General features: G+C 38.4%; 1 protein-coding gene across 1 annotated transcript; it reads left to right on the plus strand.

Annotated features, from left to right (window-relative positions):
- The first annotated feature begins 264 nt into the window (after window positions 1–264).
- Window positions 265–19,308, plus strand: LOC126236309 (actin-like protein 6B). Its single transcript, XM_049945519.1, has 4 exons — window positions 265–1,218; window positions 11,306–11,557; window positions 17,379–17,576; window positions 18,391–19,308. The coding sequence occupies exons 1-4, from the start codon at window positions 559–561 to the stop codon at window positions 18,604–18,606; spliced, it is 1,326 nt and encodes a 441-aa protein (XP_049801476.1). The 5' UTR covers window positions 265–558; the 3' UTR covers window positions 18,607–19,308.
- The last annotated feature ends 420 nt before the right edge of the window (window positions 19,309–19,728 follow it).

Consider the following 19,728-nt stretch of genomic DNA (forward strand, 5'->3'; position numbering starts at 1 on the left):
ATATTACTAAGAAATTAAATAAAGAGCATTTTCATTTTTAATTTTAAAATTATTATAAAATGAAATCAATAAAACTGCTTGTTTCCATTTACGTGCGCATATAATTGTAATTGGTTTCCTATCGATACTAACAATCATATTTTCGATTAAAGAGGTATTTTTTTTTGGAAATAATTGTTAGAATGATCCATCCATGTGCTGATCACGAAACAACATCTCTTCATCGGGAAAGAGAATGTGGTATTAGAGGCGGGCGTGTGTAGACTGAAGTGTCTGTGTAACGGCTTTGATTTGTGTATTGAGATGGACGATGTTTGTGTTACTGTTAACCTATGTATTAGTAAACTGAACGTGTGAAGTGTAGTGCGTTATTGGACGTGAGTTCTTGAAATGTGGAGAAGTGTTGTCAATATGATGTTGCATTGTGTACTACACAACTAATTTCTAAGACGGGAAATAGAATCTTACGGAGGGTTATTCACAGATCTACGATAGTCATTCTGCAAAGCGCGCCAAGAGAAACTTCTCCGATTCCCAGTTTTTATTCCAACTGTCGCCATGAGTTCAGGAATGTTATATGGGGGCGATGAAATAGGAGCATTGGTCTTTGATATTGGTCATTATTCTCTCCGTGTTGGGTACGCACAAGAAGATACACCGAAAGCAGAGATTCCAGCCGCTGTCGGTATAGTGAAAGATGGGAATCAAACAGCATCAGTTAATACAGAACCGATGGAAACAGAAGACAAGAAAGTCGATCCCCAAAACATAACTTCAACAAACAAATATTACATCGATACGAACTACTTACATGTTGTTCGGCCCGGAATGGAAGTTGCTACTTACATGAAAGATTGTATGATCGATGACTGGGATTTATTCGAGCAAGTTCTGGATTATACGTACGCAAAATGCATACAGTCAGAGTCTGAATATCATCCAGTATTAATGTCAGAGGCACCGTGGAACGTGCGAGCAAAACGTGAAAGACTGACGGAATTAATGTTTGAGAAGTATAACGTGCCTGCATTTTTTCTGGTGAAAAATGCAGTGCTAGCTGCATTTGCCAATGGGAGAGCGACGGGCATTGTCATAGACAGTGGAGCAACGCACACCTCTGCTGTTCCAGTGCAAGATGGTTTTGTCTTGACTCAAGCTATTGTAAAATCCCCTCTGGGTGGAGATTATATTAGTATGCAGTGTAAAAATTTTTTGCAGGTATAATGTTTCATATTTTGGGTTTCATTGCTAACTGTAAGACAATGTTGCTAGGCAGAAGTGTAACGCTAGTGGTACTTTCTGTGTTGTGTTTATATACTTGTTTATACCACATTTTTACATGTGTTGTTGTCTTCAGTCCAGAGACTGGTTTGATGCAGCTCTCCTTATGTTGAGAAATTTCCACTTTTAAACACTGTGGCTAGTAATAAGAGGCAGTAAAAACATAGAGGGTTTGTATTAATGAGTAAACTAAAAAGGTCAATAATTTGTACCCTCAGTTGTGTCAAATTCACGTGCCACTTTCATCCTTCTCTTTATTGAGTATACACCATGTTGATCTGGCTAGAGTGTAATGCTGGACCATGCCCCCCCCCCCCCCACCCTCCAATAATCTTGGTTGTTATATTAAGTATGAACTGTAACTTGAGGCTTCGTACCATAGTGCTTTGCAGATGTTTGTTGCCACTTTGCAGTACATTATTAGGTGGTATTGATGGCGCTGCCTGCTTTGTTGGAGAATTGTGCTGTTGTTGTTTTTATCTTTTTGCACTGTTTTAACTGATAGTTACCTTCACAACTGCCCACATTTCCCATTTTCATGGATGCTCAAAACCCAGTTTGTGTTGCCTACACTGTATTTACAGTACATGGAGGCAGAGATCCCCCCCCCCTCCCCGCCCCTCCTCCAGGTCCCTTCAGCAAACACTGTGCGCTCCCTGCACACCACACTGGGCCAGTTGCCAATTTATAGCTTCTGAGTAGTACACAGTGTTGCTATGGTTTATTACGATTATTTATCAACTTATGTATTCTAAGCTGGAGCCATTTTACTTTGTATGTATCATTGTTTCCAGCAAATTCCTCTGAGATTGTTTTTTTTATTTTATTTTATTTATTTTTTTTTTTAAATTAATAGGGCTAAGACTAGGAATTTTTTGGGCAAGGCATTGCACCCTTAAAAGTACATTGTTAGAGCCATATATCTCGTATTGTTCAGGATGTATAATAAGATGGATATTACTGTTTAATTAGGTATCTTGTAGCAGTGTCTCCAATTTTGGTCAACATTATAATCAGGCATACTAACACTGAAGCAATCAGTGTCTTAATTTATGGACTGTAGTATGTAAATGTTTCCACTTTCTTGACTATTTGCTGAAATTAAGATCTTCAGAAGTGTCGTTTGTAAAAGAATTTTTTTGTTCAGATAACATTTCATGTAGGCCTAACTGCTTTGTGTTACACTTAATATTTGATACTGATATTTTTTTCAGTCATTACGTTTGCTTCATAAAGTGTGTGGGTTGTGTTAACAATTTTCTTGTTTAATTATGGCGACTTTTGACACTGTGTAACATTTTAATTCTATGTTAATGTCATTGCAAGAGAGAAGAGATTGCTCCTTTCAGATAGCAGCAACAGTGTTGCCTATCTTCATATCCCCATCTTACGTACAAACATGAACCAACAACATTGACCCCTCTCGTGTGTATCCATCTATCACTGTTATTTTGACCCAAGTATAACGGTACGTTGAACGTATACTGTACTGGGAAACGTGAACTCCACCAACGGAATTTTAGAGATTGCTTGGCATATTTTTCCAGGTTTTGATACATGGGACATCTATGGTGACACATTACAGAGTAATAATGTAATTATGATTTATTAGGTTAGTCACCAAAAGTACCTTTTGTAACTTAATGTGAAAACTCCTTCATAACAGAGAAGCAATCTTTACTGTAACAATGTCACAAAATTGTGTAACATATGACAAAGAGTAATGTAACAACCGTCAGGTGCAAACATACTTTAGAGTGGTTGCCATTGCCTCAAAGACAGCTCAGCATTCAGTGAACCTGCATGCAAGTTGTGTATGGCGAACTGTTCATCATTAACTCTACCACTGTTAATGTACAACTACCACTGCTGCAGAGAGTAACCAGAGACAGAACCGAGCAATACTGAAAGCAAACTTGAAGGCGAAGAGTAAAGCCTCACAGTTGTCAACAGCAAGTACTGTGGGTGAAGGGAACAATTTTGTTTCCAAACAAGATACCAACACATTCTATTGACATTTTCACTGGTGTGCAGTATTTTCAGCGCATAAAGATAAAAAGCAAAATGGAGGTAATAAATCAAGCTAAATTCAATTACTCCACTGTGAGCCACTAAAGATCATGGGTTCCTCATAAGAAAACATTCCATGAACAAGTTCTGAAATTTTGTTGGTGGAGTTCTGGTTCACATTGTGCAAAGAAGGGCAGCATGAATGGTCACAAGTTTGCTTGACTCACACAAGAGCATAATGAACATGCTGCAAATTCTGACTTGGTAGATACTTAATACAGACATCAATTAGCCACAAAAGCCTACACAGGGCCTACACTTCAACACCAATAGTAGGTGGTTAATCTAGGAAGGTACTACATTCCTTTAGGTTTCACTCACATATGGACTGCAAAGACAAGATCAGACTAATTACAACATGCACAGAGGCATTAATGGAGCTTCTTCATATGCAAATGGAATGGTTAGAAACCATAATGGTTGTTACAATTGAAAGTACACTCTTGACGTGTACGTCACAGTGGTTTGGAGAATTGATGTAGATGTAGAAAGCATTCACTGCACATAGGTACTTACCAGCAAGACCTGTGGATATGAACCCTATAAATAGGAGTAGTTTCATCAGTGTGATTTGGATTTGGCATTGTGTACTCTCCTGGGCCAATTCTTCATCTCAGAATAGCACTCCGCATTCAGCATCCTGAATTTTTTGTTGTGTATGTACCAATCTCAGTTCTCCTCTATAATGGCTGCCCTCTATAGCTCCCTCTGGTGCCACGGTAATTTCCTGTCATCCCATTATGTATTCTAGTTAGTATTTTCCACATATTCTTGTTTACACCCATTCTGCAGAGAATCTCTTTACTTCTTAGCCTCTCAATCCACTTACATCTCGGCATCGTTCTGTAGAAGCACATCTTGATTCCCTTCTTTTTTTATTTTCCCATAGTCCATGACTCACTTCCGTAAAATGCTGTGCTCCAAATGTGTACTCTCTGAAATTTATTCCCCAAATTGAGGCTTATGTTTGATACAGATTTCTTTGACAAGATGTGCTCTCTTTGCTTGTCGTAGTATATGTATTGTGACCTGTTTGCTTCATCCATCGTGCCTTATTTTGCATGCATTGTTGCAGAATTACTTTACTTTGTCTTTTAAGTGGTCCTCATACTGATGCTATGCTTGTAGCTATCTCATTTCTGCAACTCTCCATTAATTTTGTCATTCTTTGGTTTACTCACAATCTACATTTTGTGTCCAATGGACTGTTAATCCCATTCAACAAATATTCTCCTTTACTTTTGTCATTCTTCGGTTTACTCATAATCCAAACTCTGTGCTCAGTGGACTGATAATCCCATTCAACAAGTCCAGTAATTTTACCTTCATAGAGAATACATTTGCAATCAGTAAATTGTGTAGTTGATATCCTTTTGCCTTTAATTTTAATTCCACTCCTGCACCTTTTTATTTCCTTCATTGCTTCTAGAATATACGGGTTTAAAAGCAAAGGAGAAAGGCTGTATCCATGTGTTACACCCTCTTTAATTTGAGCACTGTATATTATCAAACACCTTTTGTAGGACAACAAATCCTCTCAATTTGTTGTTGTATATATTCAATATTACATGTCTTTCTCTATAGTTTATCTCTTTTTTGTCATATTATCAAATCTTGTGCACTAATTTAAATTGTTGACATGTTTTCCATGTCGACAAAGCTTATTAAGGTGTGTTGATTTTTCTGGCCCCTGTTATCAAGTGCAAAGTCAGAAATCCTTCTCTGGTTCTTTTGTCTTTAATAAAACTAAACTGGTTATTAGCTAACATATCCACATGTTTCTTTTCCATTTTCTGTATATAATTCTGGTTAGCAGCTTGGATGGTAGAATTTTCACGATGACTGGGCAGTCATTCTTCCATTTATTTATCATGGCTATATTCAGATTTATATGGATGATATTCTTCTAAAGGTCCAAAATCATATCTCCAGTCTCATAGTTTCCACACAGTAATTTCAGTAACCATTTGGTTGCCACTATCCCAATTAAACCGTTTGGTGACATTGATGTCACTCGTTACACACACAAACAGACAAAAATAACAAGAAAAATATTTTCTCACCAGTGTAGGTAGAACAAACTCCATGCTACTTAACAATCATGACAGAGCATAATTACTAACAACATAACCCAAAAATTCATTTAAAAGATGCAATGCTAATTTTTATGTACAAGAAACATTCAATTATGCATATAAAAACACATGCCATACATACTTCTGTAGGAAAGGCCTGGTGAAATGTAAATACTTCAGGAGTAAAGCAGACTACACGCAAAAAGCAGAAGCATTGAGTCATTGACAGGCACACACAAAAAAGAAAGAAAACTTTATAGCTTTCAGAGTAATACTGTCACAATTTAGACTACAAATACACACTGAAAATGCAGGCTGGCTGTTTTGCTATCACTGAAAGAATTTCTGGTCTTACTGACCAACATTTCTCGCCAACTGCTTGAAACCTAATCTCCCAACATCATGCACAGACTCTCCATCCTTTACTTTCTGGGTGCCTACGTGTGTCTGTTGATGCCATCTCCATGTACACCAGCATCTTCATGCACACGGCCTTGCTACTATCGAAAACTATTACTCCCAATGTTCTTTAGCCTCTAAACACACTATCTCATTACTTATACGCATTATCAGCTACATCCTGACACACATTTACTTTTCCTTGAAGGGTTGTATACAAACAAATCCATGGCCCACCCATGGGCACCCACATGGCACCCTCCTATGCCAACCTGTTAATGGACTATCTTCACAACCTCAACTCCTTCTCTCCCATCTGCTTCACCTGGTCATCTCAACCCAAAGTTCCACATTCCTGGATACTGACTTCCACTTCTCTGACTGCTCCATCCACACCTCTGTCTACATTAAACCCAATAACCACCAACAGCACGCCTTTTGACAGCTGCTCTCCCTTCAACATAAAAGAAATCCCTCCCATACAGCATGGCTGCCTGTAGATGACATATCTGCAGTGACAAGAACTCCCTTTCCCAGTATGCTGAAGCTCTCGTGAAGGCCTTCACAGATGGGCACTACCCCAGATGCGTAGTCTGCAGTCAGATTTCCCCTGCCATATCCTCATACACTTCCAATCCTCCCACCATCCACTAGAGTCAGCTACAAATAATCTCCCTCCTCGTCGCAGAATATCACCTTGGACTGGAACGATTGAACCATTTCCTTCAACAGGGCTTTGATTATCTGTTATCATACCCTGAAATGAGGGACATCGTACCAAAGATCCGTCCTACCCTTCCTAAAGTAGTGTTACATTGCCCACCCAATCTACACCTTATCCAAGTCCAACCACATGTGACTCCCAATGCACTGCCGTAAGGTCATATCCCTGTGGAAGACCCGGGTGCAAGATCTGCCCAATCCATCCACCCAGCAATTCATACTCAAGTCCAGTCACAGGCTTTTCTCCTATTGCATCAGATGCTGGGCCACCTCTGCAATCAGCTCTGTCATATACCAGCTCAGCTGCAAACACAGCACAGCTTTTTATGCCAGTTTGAATACCAATCAGCTGTCCACCATGATGAATGGCCAACCCCAAACTGTTTCCAAGAACAAAGTTGACCACCTGGTGGCACATCATGCAGCTGAGCATAACATACTCAGTTTCAGTGGCCACTTCACAGCCCAGGCCATCTGTATCCATCCCTCCACCACCAGCTTCTCTGAACTGTAATCGGATTCCAGATTCTATATTTTTTTTTCTTTTTCAAGAATACCTTGGTTTCTTATGATTATTGAAAAGTATATTTGGTATTACTAGGCGAAAGTTGTTGCAGAACTCCACTACTACCAAGTTCATTTTCTCCCTTCACTCTTATCTTATGTTTCTATCTCTACTTACCTTTTCAGTCACTGTGATTTTTAGATTTTCATTTCCAGTTTGACACACTGAGCTCCCCACACGCTGTCCCATATACAAGGTTAATAGAAACGATTGAAGCTATTTCACAGAATTACTGTAGCCACATTGGTTGACGTATTGTCATAGGGCTTTTGCACACACCATATGTGCCCTTGCCCCCGGCCCTCTCCTGATTCTGCAGATATCATGCCAGTAATCAAGTTCTGCCCAGGTTCAGTGCAGCCTGTCCCTATCGGCCAGCTCAGAAGCACTATTGATCCAAGCTTGCATTTCCTGCAGGTTTATTAGTGGGGGAATAAACACCAAATCTTGCACTTATCCCCACACACTGTTACAGCTTTTTTGGTGCCTGTTACCATTTTGGCTACTTGCTCACTGCAGCAATCTCACGGCAGAAATATGAAATGTGGCTGCAGCAACACGTAACTTTTTGAGTTTTTCGAAATGAGTTCTGAGTTTTGTGACAGTATGTCAGCCAGTGTAGCGGCAGTGAATTTACGAAATCGCTTCAGTCTCTTATAATAACCCTGTACTTTCTGTCTCTTCATCTTGTATTTGTGACATCAGCGCCTATATATCTGAACTTATCTGTTGACTTAGGTTTTATGTTGATTCTGATGAGAATAATCCTTTCACTGAACTGTTCACAATGACTCATTCCTTACCCTACTTCCCCATTCATCTATGTGTATATCTGTACTCCTCAGGCCACCTGGCAGTGTGCTTCCCACCGCCTCCCCCTTTCTTGTTCCATTCACAAATGGTATGTAGGATTATGATTGTCAGTAAACCTCTGTATAAGCTCTAATTTCTCAAATTTTCTTGTTGTGGTCATTTCATCAGACATATTTGTCTGACTATTCCCAGAACATATTGTCACTAAATTTCAGTAGTAAACCTTTCTTTGATGCACAATACCTACCTTGTAGTTTGTCACTGGAGTTTGGACATCTCCATAATGCTCTTACACCTACTAAATGATCCCATGACAAAATTCACCTCTCTTCATTAGATTTTGTTTAACTTTCTTCTATTAACCCAACCTGGTAAAGGTCCCAGACTGATGTGCAATACTCAAGAATTTGTCTAACTTCTTTCATTGAATTATATTTCCATAAGATTCTTCCTAAGATTCTCAGCCAGGCATTTGCTATTCCTATTGCCTGTATATGGTCCTTCCATTCAAGGTCACAAAGGGATGGTTACTAATAGATACTTTATGGTGGTTACTATTTCGAGCAATGTGTCATCAATAGTATAATTATACAATAGTGGAGTTCTCCTGTGTATTTGAAATATTTTAGATTTATTTATTTAGGGCAAACTGCCAGTCCTTGCACTATTCATTGATCCTCATAATACAAGAGTATAAAACATGCTGTATATTTCTACAACAGATCGATATCAGTGATTAAGACTTATAATTATTTGCATCTTTCCTAAGACCCTTCTTGAAAACAGGAATGACAGCACCTTACTTCCAGTTGCTGGGTACCTTTCTACATCTACATCCATACTCTGCGAGCCACCTGACAGTGTGTGGCAGAGGGTACTTTGAGTACCTCTATCGGTTCTCCCTTCTATTCCAGTCTCATATTGTTCATGGAAAGAAAGAGTGTCGCTATGCCTCTGTGTGGGCTCTAATCTCTCTGATTTTATCCTTATGTACTCTTTGTGAGATAGACATAGGAGGGAGCAATATACTGCTTGACTCCTTGGCAAAGGTATGTTTTCGAAACTTCAACAAAAGCCCGTACCGAGCTACTGAGCGTCTCTCTTGCATAGTCTTCCACTGGAGTTTATCTGTCATCTCTGTAACACTTTCGCAATTACTAAATGATTCTGTATCTTCTATCAACTATCAGGTACGGATCCAACACCAGTGAGCAGTATTCAGTGAGCAAACAAGTGTACTGTAACCTACTTCCTTTGTTTTCGGACTGCATTTCCTTAGGATTCTTCCAATGAACCTCAGTCTGGCATCTGCTTTACTGACAATTTTATATGGTCATTCCATTTTAAATAAATCCAAATTTCTACTCCCAGATAATTTATTGAATTAAGTGCTTCCAGTTGCTGACCTGCTATATTGTAGCTAAATGATAAAGGAGCTTTCTTTCTATGTATTCACAGCACATTACACTTGTCTACATTGAGATTCAATTGCCATTCCCTGCACCTTGCGTCAATTCGTTGCAGAGGCTCCTGCATTTCAGTACAATTTTCCATTGTTACAACCGCTCGATATACTACAGCATCATTCTCAAAAAGCCTCAGTGAACTCCCGATGTTATACACAAGGTCATTTATATATATTGTGAATAGCAACGGTCCTATGACACTCCACTGCTGCACACCTGAAATCACTCTTACTTCAGAAGACTTCTCTCCATTGAGAATGACATGGTGCGTTTTGTTATCTAGGAACTCTTCAATCCAATCACAATTTGGTGTGATATTCCACATGCTCTTACTTTGTTCATTAAACAACTGTGGGGAACTGTATCAAACGCCTTGCAGAAGTCAAGAAACACAGCATCTACCTGGGAACCTGTGTCTATGGCCCTCTGAGTCTCGTGGACGAATAGCACGAGATGGGTTTCACACGATCATCTTCTTCTAAATCCATGCTGATTCCTACAGAGTAGATTTCTAGTCGCCAGAAAAGTCATTATACTCAAACATAGTACGTGTTCCAAAATTCTACAAGTGATTGACATTACAGATATAGGTCTATAGTTCTGCACATCTGTTCGATGTCCCTTCTTGAAAACTGGGATTACCTGTGCCCTTTTCCAATTTTTTTGGAATGCTACACTCTTCTAGAGACCTACGATACCCCGCTGCAAGAAGGGGGGGGGGGGGGGAGTCCCTTCGCGTACTCTGTGTAAAATCGAACTGGTATCCCATCAGGTCCAGCGACCTTTTCTCTTTTGCTACAGTGCCCTATAATAAACTAGGAGGAGCAAGTTCTTTCACATATTTTCTGTAGAATCTTACAGATACCGGTATCTCATCTGGCTCAGAATATTCCACTGCTAAGCAACTGTAGCTGCTTTTGCATTCCGTGGTCATATATTTCACCATATGCCATTTCAGCATTCTTGTGATGATTGAAAGGAGGGACTGCATTACGATCCCTTTTTTTTTTTACACCACCTCTGTCTTGGCAATCTCTCCTTTAGATCATAACAGGAAACTAATCTGGACTCTTTTTCTATGTGAGGCCAACATTAGATCACTATTTTTCTATTACTGACCACATTTTCTCTTCAAAACATATTAGATTCTAGTGCACCAGTTTCCATTGCCTTCTGCATGATTATGCCGTTAATCGTTGCTGATTATTCCACCTTTTGTTTCCTGCCTGAAGGCAAGCAGCTTCCTTGAACCTCTCACTCCTCCACCTTTTGACAAGGCCTTTACCATAATGTGGATGACTCCTTGTACCAGAAGTCTTCACCTGCTACAGATATTCTTTTCTGTTTGAAATTGTATCAGTGGTTGGGATTAGTGAACCCAGAATACAAGAACTTTTTATTAGTGGCCAAAGACACTGCCATTAAACCACAGTAAACATTTATTTTTTTGTCGGTGTTGTTATGTCACACCAGCTTGTGCCAAACCCTCATCCAAGAGCTCTGTACAGCTCTTTTGCTGGAATGGGATTGGCAGATAATAGAGCTATTGTTCCACTTTATGGATTGTATAGCATGTTGCTGCAGAGTATGTATGGAAGCTAGTGGTAACCATCTTCTCATTCACAAAAGTTATCTTATGAAGACATTCCAGTTTTGTTACTTTTTCAAATAGCCTATGTGTGTCTTTCACTTCAAAGCATTCATGATTACATATTTTGGACAATGTTTTAATGTAACTCTCTTATAATCTGACTTGCAGTCATAGATGTATAGCGACATATTGTCTGCGATTATTGCAACATTATTTCAACTTTTATAACTATAAAAAAGTCTGTAAATTTTAATTGATATGTGTATTCCTAAGGTTCTAAACTGAGCTATTTCCCATATTATATTTATCAATTTTCTTACAGGAAAGTGGCATAGAAATTGTCCCTCCATATATGATTGGCTCCAAAGAGGTTGTCAAAGAAAGGGAGAAGGCACGCTGGGTAAAAAAACGAAGCCTACCAGAAGTAACGCCTTCATGGCATAATTACATGACAAAAAAAGTTGTCCAGGATTTTCAAGCTAGTGTATTGCAAGTGTCGGAATCTCCATATGATGAGAAAACTGTATCTTCTATACCAGCTGTTCACTATGAGTTCCCAGATGGGTACCATCAGGTAAGAAAAAATATTTATAATATTTGAAAGTTGTTAGTAGTGTTGCCAATTCTCTGGAGGTAGTACATTAAATTTATTTTAAATTAATACTTTAGTTTTGATATATCATTCTTATAATCTTCAAATGCTGCTGTGCTCACTGGTGCTTATTAATTAGTACACAAACTTTGTACCATTGCTCTCATCATGATGGATAGTTCAACTTTCTGGCAAATCAAAACTATGTTCCTAACCAGGACTTGAAACTGAGATCTTAATCTTTCAGAGGCTATTGTTCTACTGACAGCTATCCAATCATAATTTGTAACTCACCCTCACGGCTTTACTTATGCCAGTAACTCTTCTCCTACCATCCAAAAGTCAATCTCATGCTTACTTCTCAGAGCTAACAATACTGGAAGAAAGGAAGTTCGGAACATAGGAGAAGAGGTACCGGCAGAAGTAAAGCTGTATGAGCAAGCTGTGAGCCGTGCTTGCATAGCTTACAGAGTAGAGCATTTGCCCTTGAGCGGTAAAAGTCCCAGGTTCGAGTCCCAGTTTGGCACACAGTACTGATCTACTAGAAAGTTTCAAATCAGTGCACACACCACTGTGGGGTGAAAATTCGTATTAAATTATAAAGCATTATCTGTGGCTGTGGAATGTGTCAAAAAATATCAAATGTGTGCTGTAGCAATGATGGAGCACTTCTATAGATTATGTTGTCAAGTCACCAAAATTAATAAGTGGCATATATAATTTGTTAAGGGCATGTACTATGCTTACACCAAGTAAGATAAACTGTGTTACTTTATTCATCATCCTGTTAACCACTAAATATGAAACACTATCTTAAACTGATTTACTACACACATTCCCATTGGAAAGCTGTTAACACCCCACACCAGCTTGGAGCAAATGCAGAACAGGAGATTTCTGTGAACTGTAAGCAGCTTAACTGTACTGGCAAATATTGTCACACCAGTTACCTTAGGGAAATGCTGTCCGGGCATGGGTATTAGAATTATGTTCAGTCAGTTTGTATGTCTTAGGGGTCATCCAATAGTTTGACAATAATAAACTTGCCCTGAAGTTTCGTCGTTTGCGAGACAGGTAGGCTAGTCAGACCGTGTGGCAGATTAACAACCATGGGCTAGTACACAACCCAGTCAGAGTATGGTTTTTAGGCAGTTTCCCACATTCATTTAGGCAAATGCTGAGCTGATTCCCAGATTTATTGTCTGAGAATACAATAGACAAACAATTAAAATACAGTAACACACAGAACATAGTTTAGATAATGACAAAGGAATGGTACTCACAACTTACCTCCCTATGGTTACATTGACAAAAATAAATAACAAGACAAAATTTGCCGAAACCTGCAAAAGCGGACCCCATAATAGATGGGACAGATGCTAGGGAAAAGAGAGAACACTTGATCTACATCTACACTCCGCAAACTACTGTGAGGTACATGGCAGAGGGTACATCCCATTGGTCCATTAACTTAAGGAGTGCTGGAAAAATGATTGAATGCCTCTGTGCATCCAGTAGTTATTCTAATCTTATCTTCACAATCCCTATGTGAGAGATATGTAGGGAGTTGTAGTATATTCCTAGAGTAATCATTTAAAGCCGGTTCTTGATACTTTGTTAACAGACTTTTTCAGGATAGTTTACGTCTCGTCTACAAGTGTCTTCCAGTTCTGTGACACTTCCATGGATTGTGACCGTTCGTGCTGCCCTTCTGTGTATATATTGAATATCCCCTGTTAGGTATTGGCTCCACACACTTGAGCAATATTCTAGGATGGGGAGCAATATTCTAGGAAGGGTTGTGTGGATTTGTAAGCAATATCCTTTGTAGATTGAATGCACATACCCAGTATTCTTCCAAGAGACCGGGTCTACCGCCTGCTTTACCCACAACTAAACCTATGTGATCATTCCATTTCATATCCCTGCAAAGTGCTACATCCAGGTATTTGTATGAGTTGGCCAATTCCAAATGTAACTCAACTACATTACAGTCATATGACCATTTTTTAAATTTTTTTCATTTTCTGAGGTGCAAATTTTACATTTCTGAACATTTAAAGCAAGTTGCCAATCTCTGCACCTCTTTGAAATCTTGTCAAGATCTGACTGAATATTTGTGCAGCTTCTTCCCAAATGTATTTGATTATAGGTAACTGCATCCTCTGCAAAAAGCCTGAATTTACTATTAATATTGTCTGGAACTCATTAATAAACAACATGAATAGTAAGGATCCCAACACACACCTGAAGTTACTCCTACAGCTGGCGATGAGTCTCCAGCCAAGATAACATGCTGGATCCTCTCTACCAGAAAGTCCTCAATCCAGTCAGAAATTTCACTTGATATCCTGTATGATCATACTTTTGACAATAAGCATAGGTGTGGTACTGCGTCAAATGTTTTTTTAGAAATCAAGAAATATAGCACGTTCCTGATTGCCGTGATCCAAAGCTTTCACTATGTCATGAGAAAAGTGCGAGTTGGGTATCACATGATTGATGTTTTTGAAATCCATGCTTGTTGGCATTGAGGCCATTCTGTTCGAGATATCTGTTATGTTTGAGCCCAAAACATGTTCTAAGATTCTACAACAAATCAATGTCAAAGATATGAACGGTAGTTTTGTGTATCACTTCTATTACCCTTCATGTAGATGGATGTGACCTGTGGCTTTTTCTAAGAACTGGGCATAGATTTTTGTTTGAGAATCTATGATAGATTATAGTTAGAATAGGGCCTAACTAAGCCACAAATTCAGTTTAAAATCTAACAGGGATTCCGTAGGACTCTGGAGATTTGTTCAATTTTAATGATTTCAGCTGTTTCTCAACGCCACTGACACTGATACTTACGACATTCATCTTTTCAGTGGTACGAGGATTTAATTGGGCCAATTCTTCTGGCTTTTGCTTTGTAAAGGAACATTTGAAAACAAAATTAAACATTTCAGGTTTTGCTTTGCTGTTCTCAATTTCAGTTCCTGTCTCATTCACTAGGATCTGGACACTAACTTTGGTGAACTAACAGCCGATACAGATGACCAGAATTTCCTTCGGTTCTGTGAAAGATCACTTGACAGTATTCTGCTATGATGTCATTGAAGTCATCGTGCATTGCTCTCTTGACAGCGAAATGCATTTCATTCAGCATATCTTTATCTACAGCCCTTTACACTTTATTTTACATTTATTATGCTGTAATCTCGGTTTCTTTACAAGTTTCTTTACCAAGACTGTATACCATGGAGGTTCCCTCCCATTGTGAAGTGTCCTATTGGGTACATCTCTAGCCAGTGCATGATCAACTATTCTTTTAAACATAAGCCAGAGTTCCTCCACATGCTCCTTTCCTGTGCTAAAAGTTTCAAGTTCCTCATTGAAATATTACACTACTGATTTTTTTATCTAATTTGCAGAAAAAATATATCTTTCTGCTTGTTTTAGTTGTCCTTCATACTTTGATAATCATTGGTGCCACAACAGTGTCATGATCACTGATACCAGTTTAGATATGAAAATTCTCAGAGAGGTCAGGTCGATTTGTTGCACTTAGGTCCAATATACTTACATGATGAGTGAGGTTCCTAACCATCTGTTCTAGGTAGCTTTCAGAGAATGTATTTAGTCAAGTTTCGCAGCATGTCTCTGCCTACCACTAACAAAACTGTAATTTTGCCAATTCATCATTGGATGATTAAAGTCTCCACCAATGATTACAGTACGGGAAATTATGTGTAAGTGAACTGAAGTTTTCAATTACATCAGCGGATGAGTCGGGTGGGTGGTAGAAGGATCCAATTATCATTTTGTGCCCATCCCTGATACTGAGTCGTGCCCAAACAATCTCACATGCAGCATCAATTTCTACCTCTGTGGATTTAATGGCCATATAACTGTGTTTCTAAAGACTGTGAAGGGGCCATACAATTTTATTTATTATTCTTAGCAGCAACATGTTGTAATTATTGACAATATGGAACATGGTTGCTCTCATCTCCCTCCATATGTAACTAGACCTCAGACCCTGCAGGCTTCCGTATTGCTGTGTTCCTCTCTCTCTCTCTCTCTCTCTCTCTCTCTCTCTCTCTCTCTCTCTCTCTCTCTCTCTCTCTAACTAACTCCCCCTCTCCCTTTCCCCCTTCCTCCCCCCCCTCGCTGTCTGCCTCCCTCCCTCCCTCCCTTCCTCCTTGCATTGGATGAATTTTGACATATCCATAGCAGTGGGCATGAAACTTAAGTCAACCGAGGCATAACTTGAACAGTGATTACCTCGTAAAAACGGCTACAAAAACAAATCAAAAAGTGTACATGTTCTGTATATCAGATAGAGAGGAAATGATATCTCTCAAACAGGAGCTAAAAGTACTTTAAAAAGTACTTTATTCAGATGGTGAACATATAGAAGAGATATGCAAAAGTTCTGTATCTTCATCTGCATTTATATTCTGTGAGCTACTGTAAAATGCATTTACATATTAGCGATTGTCTTTCCTTTTCAATGTGTATATTGGGCAAGGGAAAAATTACTGTCGGTGCACATAACAGTGCCTCTTATCTTATTGTCATAGTCCCTACATGAGAGCTACATTGGAGGCAGCATAATGATTCTCCAGTTTTTCTTTCCCCCCCCCCCCCCCCCCCAAAATACAGCCTGTCTAAATTTACCCAGCAGCATTTTGTGACAATTATGTCATCTTTTTTTCAAGGATTACCATTTAAGTTCGCCAAGCATTTCTGTATACTTTCATGTAGGCTGACCAATCTGTTACAATCCTAGCATGTGTTTCTGAATTTGTTCAATATCTGTTGTTTTGTCTATGCTACAAGCACTGGAACAATACTGTACTATTGGTCACAGTCGTGTCTTGTGCGCAATTCTCATATCTGAGTCTTCGATTTGCTGTCACTAATACTGATTTTACATGATGGTGACATTTAATATTATTTCTTGCCATTTAATATTGCTTCTTAGTATTGCTACCAAATACGTATATAAAATGATACACTCAAAATTGTTCACCATGAATCTGTTAATTGGACACTATCAGGTTCTTTCTCTCTGTAACAAACATTGTCTTCCATTTATCTGTGTTTAAAGAGAGCTTCCATTCATTACACCAAGTGGAAATTTTGGCCAAGGTTTTCTGTAATTTCTTATGATCATCCAGCAGTTACACATTTCTGTACACAACAGCATCATTGCTTTTAAATGTTTATGTATCAACAATATTAGGAAAAGGTCAGATTGCTATTCACCATAAAAATGACCCGTTGAGTTGCAGACAGGCACAACCAAAAGGCTTGTTACACATTATAGCTTTCAGCCAATCTTCTTCCGCAAAGAAAATACACATACATTCTCACAAGCAAGCACACCTCATGCACATGTGATCGCTACCAGCGGTAATTCCAATTGAGAGTGTAATCTGTATTTCCAATACAAATGCGTATGTTGTCAAAAATTTTCATGTTCTCTCCAAGTAAATAGACAATCAAGCTCTAGAAAAATATGTGTCCTGTAGAAGACTTAAGGGTGGTAGAGAACCCCTTAGTATACAAACAGCATCCAGAAGCTGCTTGAATCCTGTTGTCAAGTAAGTACAAAGAAAAGTATAAAACAACTGACAGGGAGATGTTAATTGACCATGTTTCACTGCCAGAAGAGCAGTTTGTGAAGCCTTCAATAACTACCACAGTAAAATATTATTTTAAAAAAAACTTCCAGCCCATAGTAGGAAAAAAGTTGATAGGTACATACCGTATGATTATAATGTGCTGTGCTTTCATTTATCGTTTTCAGGATTTTGGTGGAGAAAGATTTCGCATCCCAGAAGCATTGTTTGATCCAAGTGTCGTACAAACTAGGGGTGGCTTGGTTGGCCACACCATGTTAGGAGTTGCCCACATTGTTACAACAAGCATGGGAATGTGTGATGTCGATGTAAGGCCTGCATTATATGGAAGTGTGGTTGTAACTGGTGGAAATTCGCTTCTGCAGGTAGAGTATTCTATGTGTAAAGATCATGTTGTTCCTTTATTACATATTTATGCGCTATATAGAGTTGGATATGGTGAAGTGACAATAGTATCATTAAAGACAAAACACACACACAGTATTTAATGTAAAAAATGTTTCGTTAATCTTTCTTTTGGTTCACTCTTTTTGTCTTCAGCTAAGGTTACAGGCAATGTTAGTGAACATGCAGTGGTTTCATAAAAAGAATGCTGTTGAATGGAGGGAGCCAGTCATGTTGCAACTTTGTTATTGAAACATGGAGCTATGAATTGATTGTTAGTAAAGTTCAGTACAAGTAGTATTGTCAGACTGCAAATGATGTAACTATTTGAGGAAATAATGACCCAACATTGAACAGCTATCATCTACGTTTCATTACTTTAATAAGAAAATCGTGCCTTATTTATTGATAAGTTATATTAATTTTGAGTACACCATGTAATGTAATTTTTGCTGCTTGTTCCTAGATTTCAAATTCGTAGATTCTGTTGCCCTCTTATGTTTTATATGTAAAACAGAGAGTGGTTAGTTTATTTCCCACTGTCTTGTGTCACATAAATCTTAAAATAACGAGTGAGTAATTCATCAGAATGCTGAAATCATTCCACGTCAAATGTGCATCAAAGCTTTCTCGAGATCGCTGGGTGGGGATGTGCATTCGCAAGCATGTGTGAGCACACCTGTGGACCTTGTGTGTGAATTATATTTGTGAAAGTATGATAATTTTCTAGTCTTAGAAATGAAATAGTGTGATAAAAGTTCTTCGTGTATTCTGACATTGAAATTATTCCTACAGGGTTTCTCAGAAAGACTGAACCGTGATCTTTCACTTCGCATTCCTTCTAGCATGCGCCTAAAAATGATTACAGCAAGTGGTACTGCTGAACGGCGTTTTGGAGCTTGGATTGGAGGCTCAATTCTTGCTTCTATTGGTACATTCCAGCAGATGTGGATGTCAGCACAGGAATATGAAGAAGGTGGCAAAGGGCAGGTGGAACGGAAATGCCCGTAGACTTTTTCGCTGTAGCTTATATTGTGTAACGTGAGGAGTACAAATAATGTACAAGTGTGCCTGCATTCTTGTATGTGAAAACATTTCATTTCATATATGCTTGTCTTTGTACTTGCTTAAACCTTTATGTTACTCACTGAACGAGATTTGATAATTTCCAAGTATTAAAGTCTTAAATCAGTTAAACTGTGCAGCATTGGAAGCCAACTGGATATACTATATAACAACTTTTACATATTATCTCTCAAATGATGTAGTGGGATAATTTTATGATGCAATGGAATCACTTTCTGTTAAATACAGTGATAGTATGTTGAACAGAAAATGGGCAGCCACCTAATCCATGAAATGCAGACGAAACAGAATATTTTGAGTTTGTTTACGTGTGATACTTTATCATTGCAGTGAGATCTAAAATGGTTTTTTACGATGAAATAATTTAATATCTGGCTCCTTATTAGATGTGCGAATGTACTTTGTGAAGTTTTCCATCAGACATGTAGGTTCACTCAAATGTTGCCAGTTTTGGTATCATTGTTCTTAAGTGTATTACTAAAGTGTCCCAAAGTGGTTTTCTGAGATGTTTCCTATATTGCATAACACAATTTTCAAAGTTAGCAGTAATTTTTAAGCATATTTATTCCAGTTTTCTGGCTAGCAATTGGATCCATTGTGGTTGAGCTAATAAATTTGTTACTACCACCCCTTTTAATGACACTGCTCATATTTCTTGTTCCTTATGGTGGTCATTTATTCAACATTGTACTTATTTTTTGTAACCTCATTTGTTATTCCTTGTTTACTTCAGCACACATCCTCCACCTGATACAAAAATTACACAAGATCACTTGTTACTTTTATGACAAGGATTGTTACCCTGCTAGCATTCTTGCCCCAGTAACATTTTAGTTACTACCACCACTGTTTTTCTGTGTGTTCATAACATTCTAGTACTATAATTATCTTAGGAAACACATATAGATATGTATTGAAGATTTACACCATATTCCCATTGTAAATACAAACACACGTATAACTCACCTTATTATTGACTTCCTACCTGACCTTGTTTTTTCTTTGTTTACTTCATGTTATCATCAGCTGTTAGATTTATACCTGGTT

Source organism: Schistocerca nitens, chromosome 2 (assembly GCF_023898315.1).
Source record: "Schistocerca nitens isolate TAMUIC-IGC-003100 chromosome 2, iqSchNite1.1, whole genome shotgun sequence".
NCBI lineage: Eukaryota > Metazoa > Arthropoda > Insecta > Orthoptera > Acrididae > Schistocerca > Schistocerca nitens.